General features: G+C 56.3%; 2 protein-coding genes across 9 annotated transcripts in view; both read left to right on the forward strand.

Annotated features, from left to right (window-relative positions):
• Nucleotides 1-4,902: 4,902 nt before the first annotated feature.
• LOC107319226 (metallothionein-1) lies at nt 4,903-6,025 on the forward strand. Its single transcript, XM_032447116.1, has 3 exons — nt 4,903-5,062; nt 5,221-5,286; nt 5,785-6,025. Exons 1-3 carry the CDS (start codon nt 5,032-5,034, stop codon nt 5,877-5,879), a joined length of 192 nt encoding a protein of 63 aa, XP_032303007.1. The 5' UTR covers nt 4,903-5,031; the 3' UTR covers nt 5,880-6,025.
• Nucleotides 6,026-10,449: 4,424 nt separating this feature from the next.
• NUP93 (nucleoporin 93) overlaps nt 10,450-15,226 on the forward strand; it is a 55,602-nt gene continuing 50,825 nt past the window's right edge. For 2 of the 8 annotated variants that reach the window (XR_001557651.1, XM_015873834.1), the window contains exons 1-3: nt 10,450-10,560; nt 14,308-14,521; nt 15,060-15,177. Coding sequence is in view for 7 of the 8 variants with exons in the window: in XM_015873834.1 (XP_015729320.1) it covers nt 14,343-14,521; nt 15,060-15,177 (297 nt within the window). In the remaining variant the exon portion in view is untranslated. The other 6 variants (XM_015873836.2, XM_015873835.2, XM_015873838.2 and 3 more) reach the window with 6 other exon arrangements.

Consider the following 15,226-nt stretch of genomic DNA (forward strand, 5'->3'; position numbering starts at 1 on the left):
AGGCTTTGGGGGCGGGTAGAAGGTGCGGGGGTTCGGTGGGAGCAGTTATTGGGGGGGGGGGGGGTGGTAATTAGGAGAGTAATTAGGGAGTTAATTAGGGGCTTAATTAGTGGCTTAGAGGGCGGCTGAGGAGCAGTTAGAGGCTTGGGGATCAGTTAGGGAATGCGGGGGGCAGCTAGGGGGTAATTAGGGGTTTGGTGGTCAGTTAGGGGACATGAGGGGCAATTAGGGGGGTAGATGGGGCAATTAGGGGAGTTTAGGGAGCAGTTAGGGGTTTGGGGGTCGGGTGTCTTAGCGGGCAGCTGAGGGGTTAATTAGGGGATGAGGGGATAGCTATGGCGTTGGTTAGGGGTGGGGGTCTGTAAGTCAATTAGGGGATATGGGGGCTGTTGGAAGGTAATTGGGAAGAATTTAGGGGTTTGGGGAGCAGCTAGGAGGTCAGTTAGGGGAGCAGTTGGGGGGTAATTAGATGCTTAGGGGGCAGCTAGGGGGTCAGTTATGTATTTGGGGATCAGGGGATGGGGGGGGCAATTTTGGGGACATTTGGGGTAGTTAGGGGTTGTGGGGGAGCAGTTGGGTTGGGGATGTGGGAGTAGCTGGGGAGTCAGTTAAGGATTTGGGAGGCAGCTGGGGGTCAGGGAATGTGGGGGCAGTTGGGAGGTTAATTATGGGTGGGGAGCAGTTAGGGGATATGGGGAGCAGTTGGGAGAGGTTTATTAGGGAGTTGGGGTGTGGCAGTTGAATTTGGGGATCAGTTAGGGGACATGGGGGACATTTAGAGCTTGGAGAGCAGCTGAGGCATCAATTAGGGGTTTGGAGAGTACGTAGGGGGTCAGGGGATGTGGGTGGCTGTTGGGGTAATTGAGGGTTTGGGGAGCAGATGGGGGAGCGGTTGGTGATTTGGAGGTAGTTAGGGGATGTGAGGGGCAGTTGGGGGGTTATTAGGGCTTTGAGGGGTAGCGGGGCAATCACACCATCAGTGCCAGCAGTCATCTGCTTCCCACTGAGCTCCCTGTAAGGAACAGCTCTGACACAAGGAGCAGCAGCAGCAGGCCCAGCTCTTTGGCCAAGACACGAGGGAGGAAAGCTGAGGATGTGTGTGTGGCCACCACCCATCAGCTCCAGGGATCCCGCTCTCCTGGGGGAGCTCAGCCTGCCCAAAGCACTGCTGCTGTGGTTTGCAGGCTCAGTAGGTAAAGGCAGCACAAGGAGCTGGCTGCAGCAGCATGGCAAGCATCGCTGCCCACCCAGGAGCTGACTGCTGGCAAAGGCTTCAAAAATAGCTCAAAATCCACCACGTCCCTATGTGACCGAATCCTCCTGCCTGATGTGCCCTGGCAATGTGTTAAACCCTGCTCAGATAGCGAGCAGTGGGTGGCTGGGGGAGATGCTGGCAAAAATCAGCGTCAAAAGTTGTACAAGGGAGGTGGGGGGTGGGGATAAGGAATGGGGGATGGGAATGGGGATAAGGAATGGGGATGGTGATGGGAATAGGGGTATGGGATAGGGATAAGGATTGGGCACAGGGATTGGGAATAGAGATGGGGGATTGGGGATGGGACAGCCACTAACTCCCCGAGTGCAGCAGCTATGTGAGGTGTTTCTGCAGCCGCTGGACCAGGAGCACCGCTTGCATGATTTCTGGCTGTGAAGACACTGAGAAGAGCTTTGCATCCTTTTATTCCCCGCGCTCACGGTGTTGTGCAAGCTCAGACAAGTGTCTGCTCAGTGTCCCGCGGCGCTGCTCACTGCTCGGCCTTGGCTTCTAATCCTGAAAATTAGCAAGTGGGAAAGGGAAAAATAAAAAATAAAAAATAAATGAAATGTGCCCAAGGTAACGATACTTGGAAACTTCAGGTCACGTTCCAGCTGGGGAGGCGGCTCGCTGTTAGTGCAGGTGAGTCTGAAGTCTGTGGGAACCCGAAAGACATGAAAGGAAGGGAAAGAAGAGAACTCGGTGCTGTACTCGGGCAGGGCATCGCAGTGCCACCAGCGCGGCACTGAGCGGCGGGGCTGCCGGGATCCCCAAAGACGGAGCAGGGCGCACCACGGCCCGGCTCACAGCACCGCGCGAGCGCCCAGCGCGGCTCTCACGGGTCCCTTTATTTCCCAGTCCTCGCTGCCCTGAGGGGCCGCAGTTCTGCCCCGGTTACACCCTGCAGTAATCTCCATTCACAGTTTAGAGAGTTTCGGGATCAGACGAAGCGGCCCTTTCATCTTCAGGCGCACCCGAGCGGACCCCGCCCGCCCCGAAACCCACCGGAGCGCCGGGGGCGGCCCTCGGGGCGCACAGGGGGGTGCAGGGCTCCACCAGCGCGTGGTGCAGCTCTGCTCCTTCGCTATCAACAACTCGTTGGCAAATCGCTGCCCACCCTGTTTGTTTGTTCTTCCGAGGGAGGGGTCCCGCAGGTAACAAACGGGCTGTGAGTGGAAAGGCGCGGAGCTATGGGGCGCTTTGAGTCACGGCCCCGCGCGTTGCAACGCGGATGGCAGCAGCCCACATCAAAGCCGGCTGCGGAGTTTGGGAAAGAGTCACGTTCCTGCACGTCGTGAAATTCGTCCTTAATAAAACCCGCACGGAGCCGCCCCGTGGGCAGCGGCTGGGAGCCCCGCAGAGCCCCCCGAGGGCTGCGCTCCCCGCAGGAAGGAAGGCACAGCCCGCACTGCGCCCTCCATGCAGAGCGGCACGGATGGGGCGTCCGCGTTGCACGATGCCATCTCACGTCGCTGCAGTCGGCCTTCGATGCTGATTCACCCCCTGCCTCCCCTTAGCATGAGCCAGCAGCACAGCACGGCGTCAGCACTTATTTCTCGTGCTCAGAACGGTGGTTTATTACCTGCAAACAGCGATGTGATCCCTGCAAAAAGCAGGTCTGCACAGCCATCCCACACTGCATTTGGTGGTTAGGGTGTGTCTGCCAGGGGTGCTCGTGCCCCTTGGTTCCTCTGAGCAGGATGCTCCCAGGGGATGGTCCAAGGTGCCATACCCACCCCAGTATGGGACTGGGTGGGTGCCCAGCCCACAGTCTCTACTATTCTAAGCTGTGACACTCAGCTAGAGTAGCACTGGTGTCACTGTTCTATGTGACACCGTGGGACACAGAAAGGACCTCCAACAGGACCTGGCACACAGTGCTTGTCACCTGCACATCACCTGTTGCTGGATGGTCACCTGCCCACTGTGTCACCTTCCCACCAGTCTCAGCCACCTGCTGCCAGGTGACACAGGCTCACATCATAGGGACAGCAGTTTGCAGAGCACCTGCACAGCTCTGCCGCCACTCCCTAGGACTGGGATTCTCCCTCCCCTCCCTCATGCAAAACAGAGATGGGGCTCATGGCCAAGCTGGGATCAGACAGGAGGAAACTGAGTCACACGCTGGCTCCCACCTCCGCACTCCTCAAGGAGATGCCACCAGCTCACTGAGCCTCCCAGTGACATCCCTGCACAGCAGGTGGGTGCTGACAGCCCTGGCACTTGGGGTGACGCAGGTGATGAGTGCCAGCCATGCACGTGTCCCTGGGCATGGCTGTGATCTCCCAAGTGATTGTGATCACCCTGCAGGACACAAGGCCTGACTGCAGTGACACTCAGCAGTGTGACACTCGTGTGACAGCTGCAGAGCATTGCCTGGGGCTACTCCAGCACTGCTCCCCCAAGAGCTGCTCAGGGCAGAGCTGGGGCTGCACCCAAGCATCCCACACAGGCAGCCTTGGTACGTGAGTCCCAACTTTGTGCTGTGGGTGGGCACCTCACTGTCTCATCACATGAGACATGGGGATGAGCATCCGCCCAGCCTTGGTGCACAGCTGGGATGAAGAGCAAACCCATGGGCTCTGCCTCCCATGAGCTTTATGCACGTTTCCCACCAGTGCCTGGCTCAGCTACTGGCACCTTTCCCTGCTGGGTCACCCAACCAGCTCCCAACGTGCCCAGACAGATGGGTGGTAAAACACTCCTGGCCTTGTAGTTTGGCTGGATTAACATGGCCTCCAATGCAGCAGCAAGGTTCCGCAGCCAAGAGCTGAGCCTAGTTAAAACCCCAAAGCACAGCAGGTTCCCAGCATGGCCACTGAGGGCTGTGGGACGAGCTCATCCTCAGCCCTGTGGATCACACGTGTGAGCTCAAAGTGTGGGCGATGCTGGGTGCTGGTGCTGTGTGTGCTGGTCTCAGGGACGTGCATTAGGAGTGTTCTAGGAAATGGGATGCTTGGAGGGGAAGCACCAGGGCCTGGAGCAGCTCTAGGGGCTTCAGGGAATGGGGGCAAAAAGAGGCTGCAGGCAGCACAGGGAATCCGTGGTGTGTGTGGGAGGATGCTGCGTGGCTGGCACAGCCTTCTGGCCACGAGGCAGTACCTCCCTGCACGCCGAATTGCTTTTGTTTCACAAAGAAAACAGCGCACAGACATCATCCCTCGGCACGTCCCGCCCCGCGTCCCCGCGGCTCTTTCGAGTGGGCGAGCGGAGCTGCCGGCAAAGTTGGCCAAACCGACGGCAGAGCCGCGGCTCCCCGCCGCCCTCGTCCCTCCTCCTCCCTGCTAATTGTGTGCGGAAATTAATCGGAGCAGGGAGGGAGGGGGCATGACGGCGGGCTGCCGGAGGGCTGCGGGCTCCGGCCGGGCCGGTTGGGTCCGTCGGTGCGGCCGCTGGCAGTGAGGGCGGTGGGGACTTGGGGCGCCGTGCCGGGCTCACGTCCTGCCCCGACGCCCCGCGGTTGTAGCACAGGAGATTCAGGACGGGGGCGGGACGGCGGTGCGATGAGCTGCCCGTTCTCTGCAAGCAGCCGATACGTCCATCCGTCCATCCGTCCATCCGTCCCGGGGCGGCGGTGACCCAACGCGCCGTCACGCAGCGGGGAGGGGAGCGGTGAATCAGCAGCGCCCGGGGCGGCAGCGGGCAGAGCCGTGCGCAGGATGCGAGCGGGGGGCGGAGGTTTTGCACTCCTCTCTGCCGCCCTGGATAAATAGCGGCTGCGGCGGCACGGGCGGAGTGAAACTCCATCCCCAGCAGTGACGTCCCGCGGCCGCAGCATGGACTCCCAGGACTGCCCTTGTGCCACCGGTAAGCACTGCCGGGGCTGCAGCATCCCTGCGGGGCTGCCGGCGTGACGGGGCGGGCTGCGGGCTGCTGCTGCGGCGGGGACACCTGGGATGGGGATGCTCAGGGTGGGGGAGCTCGGCCCTTTTCCCCTGTTTATCTTCACGTTCTCTGTCTTCCAGGCGGCACCTGCACGTGCGGGGACAACTGCAAGTGTAAAAACTGCAAGTGCACATCGTGCAAAAAAGGTAAGGCAGCCCCACCCCCCTCCGAGCTCAGAAACACTCGGTGTGTTTTTCTTTCCGCTCCACGTCTCCACTCACATCACATCAAATCAGGCTCAGGAGTCCATTTCTCCGATATCACTTTGCTCATCCTCTTCTTTTTCTTCTTTCTTGGTTCTCAGAGGATGGGAGGGTGACTCTTCCCATATGTGATAAGCATAACCTCAAATCCACATACTCCCAAGGCTCAGCACTCGGTGATGCCATGCAGGGAGAAACCAGAATTGGGACGCACTCTGCTTGCCCTCTGTCTGTTCCAGACACACCAAGGGTTGGCAAGAGGGTGCTGGGGGGTCTGCGTGGGTAATGGTGCCTGGGAGAGGTACCCAAGGAGGGAGGAGACACTGCCAAACGAAGCTGGGGGTGATGCCCAGCCATCACTGTCAATGCAGGGAGGGGGGTGATGGGAACCTCGCACCACAGAGCATCCCCTCACCTCCAAAATGTCTCTTTTCCCCCCAGGCTGCTGCTCCTGCTGCCCTGCAGGATGCGCCAAGTGTGCACAGGGCTGTGTCTGCAAAGGGCCCCCGTCTGCCAAGTGCAGCTGCTGCAAGTAGCAGCCCCCACCTCCCTCCCCCTCCACTGCGGTGACTGGGGGCAGTGAGGAAAACTAACCTTATTGTATGTGTATTTTTAATATGTGTGTTCAGATATTGTCAGTGTTTGCCATGTGGTGTGCCTCAATAAAGCTCTGTGTATATAATTGCGCCTCTGGTCTCTGGAGTTGGGGGTCACTGAGTTTGGGGGGCCGTGGCACAGTGCTGGGGGAACACCCAGTGCTGGCACCCATCACAGGGCTGGCTGTGCTCCTTCCTTCCAGCCCCCCCAGCTCTCCTGCTTTAACACTTTCCCTTCACAAGGTAATTCTCGAGGACTTTTTTCCCTGCCCAATTGATACCCAAGGGCAAATCCCAGGCTCTCTCCACCAGAAATCCTCAGGGCTAATGAGCAGCTCGTTATTATGAGCGTTTGTCAACAGCATGGTAATAAAGGCCGTGCCCATTTCCAGTGGTAACGTTCAGGCAGCAGATGGGGCACCAGAGAACCAGTTTGTTTTCCTCCTGGCAGCGGGGTGGGACTGGCAGAGCCGCCAGCCTGCAGGGGATGGGGTGGCTGCGGCTGCATTGGGGTGCAATGGTCCATCCTGGGCATGACATCCTGCTGAGGGCACTTCATCTCATCATAGGAATCGCAGCCTGTCATGGTCATTGCACCTTGACACAGACATCATAGCTGATGGCAGGCGTCATGCCCAGAATGGGATGTAATGCCTGTAATAGGTTGGGAAACCTGCAGTGGGGGTGCAGTGTCTATAAAGGGATCACAGAATGGGCTGGGTTGGAAGGGACCTCAGGGATCATGAAGCTCCAACTCCCCCCCCCCACAGGCAGGGCCACCAACCTCCACATTGAATACCAGCCCAGGCTGCCCAGAGCCCCATCCAACCTGGCCTTGAACACCTCCAGGGATGGACAGGGCACCCACAGCCTCTCTGGGCAGCTGTTCCAGCACCTCACCACTCTCATAGTAAAGAACTTCCCCCTGACATCCCACCTGAATCCTCCCTTTCTCAACTTCAAACCATTTTCCCTTGTCCTGCTGTTGTCTACCCTTTTGAAGAGTTGATTCCCCTCCTGTCTGTAGGGTCCTGGCAGGCTGCAATGAGGTCACCCCGCACCCTTCTCTTCCCCAGGCTGAACAAGCCCAGCTCCCTCAGCTTGTCGTAGTAGGGGAGGTGCTGCAGCCCGCAGTGGGGTGCGATGCCCAGAACAGGATGTGGTGCCCATAATAACCCGCGGGATGCTCACAATGTCATACTATACCACTACAGTGGTATATTAACATAGTATAGTAACATCCTATACCACTACAGTGGGATACTATACAGTCACGCAGCCACGCTTCTCCCTGCTGTCAGCACGGCCCCACGCGGTGCGCACCGCCCGGCAGCGCGGCCCGGGGCGGGGGCTGGGGGCGGCAGCGGTGTCGCAATGACCCCCCGGGTCACATTCCCGCAACCGAGCGCACAGCGCGTGGCCGGGAAATCCCCCCCCCCCCCGGCCCCAGATTCGCCCTTTCGGCTGCAAAAGAGGGAGGGGGATGTGGGGAGGGCAGGCGGCACGTGGGGCCGTGCTGTGCTTTGGCAAAGTGCCGTGTTCTGGGGGGGGGGGAAGGAAGGAAAGGGGGGAGTGAGGGCAAAAGTCCCTAAGTCCGTGGGCACCCATGGCCACCCCACAGCTGTACCCCCTGCTTTGGGGTGACCCCAACAGCCAGGGCTGCCCCGCGGTGAGCGGGGGCTCCCCCAGGCTGGGGGGGGGGGGGGGGGGCACGGCCGTGACCTCTGTGAGCACGGCACGGCGCTGCTCCGCCCCGCTGAGCACGGCACGGCTCGGCACGGCCCCCAGCACGGCTCAGCACGGCACGGCGCTCAGCACGGCACGGATCGGCACCGCCCCGCACAGCGCTGCGCCCCGCACCACCACGGCACTATAAATATAGGGCGGGCAGCGGGGATCGGGACTGCTGCGAGCCCACCCGAGACGAGCCTGTGAGCTGAGCTGAGCCGAACCGAACCGAACCGAACCATGGACCCTCAGGACTGCACTTGTGCTGCTGGTAAGTGGACTCAACAGGACTCGGTCTGGCTCGGTTCAGCCCGGCTCGTGTCGCTGACGGCTTCTTTCCTGTCCCAGGTGACTCCTGCTCCTGTGCTGGGTCGTGCAAGTGCAAGAACTGCCGCTGCCGGAGCTGCCGCAAGAGTGAGTTGGGGGCTGTGCGGGTCCCTGACCCAGGGGTGCTTTGGGGGTCCCTGTCCCGTGGTCCTCCATCCTTCCCCTATTGGCCTCTCATGGAGACTTTCCTCCCTCCTTCTCGTGGGAAACACCCTTCCCCTGGCTCCTGTTGCACCCCCTCCACTTGCTCCTGTAGGAACCCCTCTGGACACCTGCTCACCACTTCGTAGGAACCCCTCTGGACACCTGCTCACCACTTCTGATGTGCTCCTATAGGACCCCCTATGGACAGCCCCCCACATCCACTTGTTCCTGTAGAACCCCCTCCTTGCTCTCCACTTGCTCCTTTAGGAACCCCAGTGCATACCCCCTCCTGGCCCCTGACTTACTCTGGTAGGACACCCCTATGGACACCCCCCTGTCCCCATCTTACTCCAGTTGCACCCCCTATGGACATTATCCCACCGCCCTATCCCCACCTCCCAACTTGCTCCTGTAGGTCCTCCTATGGACAGCTCCCCAGCCTCCACTTGCTCCCTATGGACACCCTCTCCCTGCACCCCACTTGCTCCTGTAGGACCCCAGTAGACACTCCCTCCCTGCCTCTGACTTAATGTGGTCTGACCCCCCATGTACAACTGCCCACAACTTGCTCCTTTCAGACCTCCTATGGATAGCCCCCCCCCCCTGACTCGCTCCTGTAGGACTCCTGTGTATGCTTTCCTGGCCCTGACTTGCTCTGTAGGTTCTGTTATGGAATGCCCCCATCTCCCCTGTCCACTTGCTCTTGTAGGACCCCCAATGGACACAACCCCCCCCACTCTCCCTGGAGGTGTCTATTCTGTGGAACTCCTCCCTGTACACCATAGAGCCCCCAGGATGATTCCTACCTTCTTCCTGGAAGCCCCCCCACTTCTCCCCTATGGAGAAAGAAGGGGAGAATCTCCAACACGCAGGATCCCTATGAACCCTCCCCACCCCATTGGAACCACATCCCTGCTCCGTGGGGATCCCCATTTCCACGATGTCCCCTGATCCTTCCCCATATACTACTACATCTCCAACCCCATCCTTCCCACCCCTAACTCTCCTTTCTCCCCCTCAGGCTGCTGCTCCTGCTGCCCCGCTGGCTGCAACAACTGTGCCAAGGGCTGTGTCTGCAAGGAACCAGCCAGCAGCAAGTGCAGCTGCTGCCACTGAGCAGCCCGCCTCGCCTGTAAATAGCTGCCATGCTTTGGGGACAGGGTGGGGGGTGATGGGGGCCACAAACACAAAACAAAGCTTATTTTTACATGTTTTGTACCTTCTGTGCTGATGGAGGAAATAAATGAGTTTGGCTGAGCCCTGATGCTGCTTGTGACACGTGTGTGGGAGCACTGGTGCTGGGGGCTGCGCCAACCCCCTGTGGGCTGTGGTTTGAGGGGACAGAGTGGTGTCGTGCAGTTGGGGTGCTCTGTTTCACAGCCCCTGGTGAGTGGGGGGCTCAGGGTGCCACATGGGGCAGGTGTGAGCACAGCCCGGCCGGCTCCTGCCCTGGGGGGGCAGACAAGGAGGGGGGTGGGGGCGTGGGAAGGCGCCTGGCTGCTCTTTTCCTTCCGAATACACCTGCCAAGCGAAAGTTGGCCCTACCTGTGCTGCAGGGCACAGCCTGCCCACACATGTCTGTGTGCTGTGTGCTCTGCTCCTGGCCATGCTGCCTCGTCCCATGCTCTGCGGGTGGGGACAGCTCGTGCCCTCCAATGGGGCTGGGAGCCGTGTGGGGTGGGTGGCCCTGAGTCCCCGGGCCCCTCGCTGGGGTGGTGCTGGAGATGGGAAAGGGGCTGCCCCGCTCAGTGTGTATTTGCCTTGTAAATCAGGGCCTGGGCTCCTTCCCAGCCGTGCCCCGGGTTGGAGCAGCCCCCAGGACGAGCTCTGGGGGCCGTGCCTTCAAACATGAGCGCTGTGGGAAGGTGTGAGGGCAATGTCTGCTGAGGGGAGCTGGGCTGAGGGGGGTGTGCGGCCCGGGGTCCCTGCAGGGTGGGTTTTTTAATTGAAATCAAGTTTTTCTTTATGTGAGTGAGTGAGCCTCACATCCTACATGGCACAATGGACACAAGTGGGGAATGGGGAACAGATGGCTGTGGGGGTTCAGGGCAGCGAACAGCCGTACTGATGGCAGTCTGCAGGCGTTCCGCTTTTCGTTTATAGTGTTTTCATCTCTGACCCCCGGCCCCGCGCGGCCGTCGGGCCGTTCCTCATTGGAAGAGGCGGCGGGCAGCCTCGAACCCGCGTCTCCCGGCTCACCGCCCCCATAACCACGCACAGCCCGCGCCGCCTCCCAGCGCCTCAATCACTTCTTGTCGCGAGACGAGCTGGAGGGGCGGGACTCAGCTCGACAACCAATGGAAATGCGTAGCGTCAGGAAGCGCGCCGGCTCGACCAATGGGCTGGCGGGGAAGGGGGAGAGCGTGGCCAATGGTGGCGCGCGGCGCGGGCGTGCAGGCGCGGCGGCCGGAGCGGCGGGCAGGTGAGTGAGGGGCGGTGGGCGCGGCGGGGATCGCGGTGCGGGCGGCCTCCGTCCTCCGTCCTCACATCGTTCTGCTCCCCGGCTCCTGAGCTCGGCGCTCCCTGCCCTGGGCGGGCGCTGAGGCGCGGGGCCTCCTGTGAGCGGGTGCCCTCGGGCCGAGGCAATGTCTGCCAGCTGTGCGGGCCGCTGCCGGGGGTCCGGGCCGGGCTGTGTGAGGGCTGGAGGCGGGGGGAGATGCACGGGGTGATGGCGGGTGGGGCCGACATGAGGGGACCGAAAGGATGGACTGACTGGGAATGGCTACATCAGCTCGTGTGGTTCCTGCTTGTTCCTGCGGTGCTGATAGCAAAGGAAAGATTGTGGGGAGAGGATCCGAGCTACAACATAAGGAGCGTGAGGGGAGTGAGCAGGGCAGGCGGCACGGCAGTGCAGTAAGACCTCAGAAACAGCTGGTTTTATTCAGTTTGTGCTGTAAAAGCTCTATGAGACCAGAGCTTGGGAGCCGCGATCAAAGGGTTGGTAACTTACACACCTGCCTGCAGCTGAAGAACAAAGCATACAGGACTGGGAAATATAGGGATGGCAGCTGATTTAATTTGTGGGTGGTGGAATGAACACTGAGTTGAGGAGTTCGTTGCTGTGTGCTCTGTTCAGGACTTTCCTACATCCAGGGCACTGTACCAGCTGGAGCACCACATGCAGCTTGGAGCCCTTACGTGTTTGGTTTTAGTGTGGCTTGTGCTTTTAGCTTAAACCAGGAGGTGGTGTGGCTCCCTTTGCTAGGTTTGATTAAAAGTCGTGTAGCAGAGGGCAATTTGTGGACAACATGTAATAGATGTGTGGTTTGCAATCGGTCCTTTTCCCTTATAGAAGTTGAAAATGAGTCAGGGACAGACCTTGGGAGCGGGAGCAGGTGACCTGTGTGTGCTGCTGGTGGGGCTCAGTTGTCTGTACCATTCCTGCCCTACGTGTGCTCTGTTTAACAAGCTCATTGACAGTTCCTGCATTCTTAGAAAGGAGCTTAATATCAGTGTCTAATATCACGGAAGTGGCATTTTTCATTCATTCAAGATATACATGTATGTATTTTGCCGCCTGCTCTTTGCTTTCATACTCAGTCACTTACTCTCTTCCTTCCAAAGGGAGCGGATGCTGACTTGTCACATGGGTCTCTGGAGCACTCTGAGAGGGTAACGCTGGATTTCTTCCTCTTTGTTTTGTCTTGGGAAGAATCTTTTTGCCCCTGGTTGGATTGTACTCTTTATCAGCTCTTCTGATTGCAGTGGGTGAGGCTTCCCTCTGAATTTTTAGTCAGTCTCTTTAAATAAATTAATTATAATTAGGTGGCACAAAGACTGTCAGTGTATGAAGTACAGCAGACACTTGCTTACACATGGGAGCTCTTCAGCTTGAAGTCTTTATGAAGCTCATATGGTGAAATGTTCAGCATGGCCGTATTTGGAGTAGGACAGCACTCTTCATCTGCTAGCACTGCAGGGCCTGGCTTTCCACGACCAGCCGGCATTTATGGTCAGTCTGAACAGAATTAGAAACCTGTCATCATTTCTGATTTCATTTTGGCTGAAATCCAGCCAGCTTGTAGAGTTTGTAACATCTACATGCGGTTTTAAATGTTGGGAAAACATTAAATGGGGCTTTTATTGGACAAGCAATAGCAGACTAATGCAGCAGCTTCTATTGATAAGTCATCAAAGTCGTTTTACAGAAGGGCTTTTTCAGCCCTGGCTTCTAGCCCTGGGTCGATCCAGTTTCACCGAAGTTAGTTTAATTTCTGGTGTATTTTCTCTCCCTTAGGTGTAAGTTGTTGCACATTCTGCAGCCAGACACAACAGTCTGCTGTCATTTGCTCGTCCCTGTGGCAGCAGTTTTCCATCTTGCACAGCGGCATTTGGAGTCAGACTGCAGCCTCCTGAATGCAGTAAATTCTGACAGCATGGAGACTAAGTAGTTCATGCTGTTACCCGGTCTGGATGTTTGAAGTCTGTCCCTTGGAACACGCTGCTGTTTGAGCTCTAGAGAAAGGTTTGAGCTCTCATTCCCAGTGTTTGGTTATAATCAAAGGTAGTTGGAGTTGCTTCAAATTAACAAGTTTATTCTATATTTGCTGAATTCAGTCTCTGTTTTCCAGAGTCATTACGGTTGTCCTACCTTGGCAGATTTGTGGGACAGCCTGTATATGGAATTGACTTGGGATCCGTGCTTGACAATTGCAGTCTGTGGAGCTATTTGTAGTCCCCTGACTCTCTGTGCTTTTGGTTTTAGAGCTCTGAGAAGTCAGTGCCTTCTCACACTCTTGGCTTTTCATCTTGTTCTTAATGAGAAGAGGAAGCAGACTGATTTGAATCAAATCAAGCTGAAGTCTGTGCTGCTCCTGCACTCACTGCTTCCTGCTTTCTAACGGTACAGGAGCGTGGCTGTTGTGGTCAGCCTCTGCCAGTGCAGGCAGCTTCTGCTGGGGCACACTGAGGTATCACAAGTAAACACTGGAAAGATGCTCTGTACTGCATTGCAGAGCATGGAACTGCTGCTTTCCACCACGCCCCTCTCTCCTCCCAGCCATCTCAGTGGCATGCTAGTCTGTTCAAACAAATCCAGACCCTGCTGTCTCTCCTGAACAATAGGTCAGTGCACATGGGGTTGCTACGTCCCCTAGCAGCTCCTGGTTTTCCAGAGGTGGATGAGGGATGGATGTGGAATTCTCTGTGCCTGGATGGAGGCTGTGGAGCTCATCCTGACACCCAGCGATCTCCATGTGTGATGGGCAGGGGTCAGGTCCTGTCCCTGATTGCATGTGTCCGAGTGAATCACCACGTAGTGCTTAGAAGTCACTTCTTGTCCAGGCACAGAACAGTGCTCTTGCCTCTTGAAGTTGTACTTAGGGACGGTGGAATACCAGGAATATGAAATAGTACTGTTAAAATTGCTTTAGTGTAGTTCAAAGGGGAAACCAAGAGATACTTTTGAATTTACAGGTGAGTTCTGGTTTGTAAACATGCACCGTTTTCTTTTAGATTCAAGGGCTCACTTGAACCGGTTCCTCTTGATTTTATTTTTAAGTTAAAGAGCCAGAGTTGGTGCTTGGGACCTAGTTGGGGCATGTGTATCCCCATATGTGTATATGTACCACAAATCTTCTTTTATTTTATATAAAAGTATATCATAGAATTATAGAATCACAAAATTGGAAAGGACATATAAGATCATCTAGTCCAACCGTCCTCCCTTTAGCATATCTACATAACACCACTAAACCATATCTCCTAGCTCCTTATATGTACGTATATATAAAAATAGATGTATATGCAAATGCTTTATAGCTGAATTAACACAAAAACTTTCACATGGATTTCTTCACTTCCTGTTCTTCCCCTTTTGAACTGTCACATAGTCACATGGTACCTGCATTGCTTTTTTGACAGACCATAGATCTGCATTCAGAATGTCATCCTGCTAGGCAAAGTGCTCTGAGAGCACCTGAAAGTATCTCCTTGATGTTTAGGTGTTTCTACCCATCCTCCCCAAGGGGACTTAGGAATGGTGGAATATCAGGAATACAAAACTATACTGTTTAAATGCTTTGTTATAGTTGATGCTGCCTGGGGAGGACTGATGGAACAGTGTTCTATTCTAGAGGAGCAGCTCTTGCTGGTCTCTCTGAGTGCTTGTAGGTGTAGAAGCTGTTTATAGCTGAAGAATTTTCTCAATTTTTTTTATTTTTCTCTGAAGGCTTCTGAGCATCGTGGATAAAGACTGCAGCAGAAATGGACACTGAAGGCTTTGAAGAGCTTCTCCAGCAGGCAGAACAGCTTGCAGCTGAGACTGAGGGCATCTCTGAGCTCCCTCATGTGGAACGCAGCCTGCCGGAGATCCAGCAGGTTGGGGAGCGCCTGCGTTCCTGCACCCTGACCCGCACGTCCCAGGAGACTGCAGATGTTAAGGCGTAAGTACTGAGCACCGGCGCTGGAGATGGAATGCAGAGGGTACAGGCTGTCTGTAGGTTTGGTTTCTAATGTGTGGGGAGCCTTGCCAGGAGAATGTACCCAGGAGAAACAGAATTTCTGCAAAGCTGTTTTCTTGCCCACTCCTTCTTGCTTACAAAAGGAAAAAAAAAGAATAGTAACAGAAGGTTTTAACTGAGAAGCTACCATTCCCGGCTACCAAAGCCAAAAAGTGCAGTACTTTGTTCTGGCTGCTGCTGAAGACAATTAGCAACATGCTATAGAATTTTTCTATCAGGCAGGATTTGGCAGATGTGCAGTACTGCAGTGGAACAGCAGGAAGTGTTTGATGAGGCTGAGGTTGTTAGATACACACATATAGTTCAGGGTTTGGTTTTGCACATCTTTCATAGTAACTGGAAATTTTGTACGTGACTAGCTGCTGATCTAAATATCAGCAGCACGCTGGGGTTACAGTTCTTACTAGTAGCCCTTTCTGTTCTGTGCTGATCTCATATACGTACAATTTCTTCCTTACAGGTCTGTTCTTCTTGGGTCCAGAGGGCTTGATATATCTCATACCTCTCAGCGGTTAGAGAGTCTAAGTGCAGCCACTACATTTGAGCCTCTTGAACCTGTGAAGGACACTGACATCCAGGTAGGTGCAATTCTGATGAGGAAATCAGACTCCCCTTGTAACTGCTATT

Source organism: Coturnix japonica, chromosome 11 (genome assembly GCF_001577835.2).
Source record: "Coturnix japonica isolate 7356 chromosome 11, Coturnix japonica 2.1, whole genome shotgun sequence".
Lineage (NCBI taxonomy): Eukaryota > Metazoa > Chordata > Aves > Galliformes > Phasianidae > Coturnix > Coturnix japonica.

Bases quoted from the DNA above. Each gene is read 5' to 3' on its own strand.
- LOC107319226 (XM_032447116.1), top strand. From the start codon at position 5,032: ATGGACTCCCAGGACTGCCCTTGTGCCACCG. The intron at 5,063-5,220 runs GTAAGCACTGCC...TCTGTCTTCCAG, and splicing joins GGACTGCCCTTGTGCCACCG to GCGGCACCTGCACGTGCGGG. The intron at 5,287-5,784 runs GTAAGGCAGCCC...TTTTCCCCCCAG, and splicing joins GTGCACATCGTGCAAAAAAG to GCTGCTGCTCCTGCTGCCCT.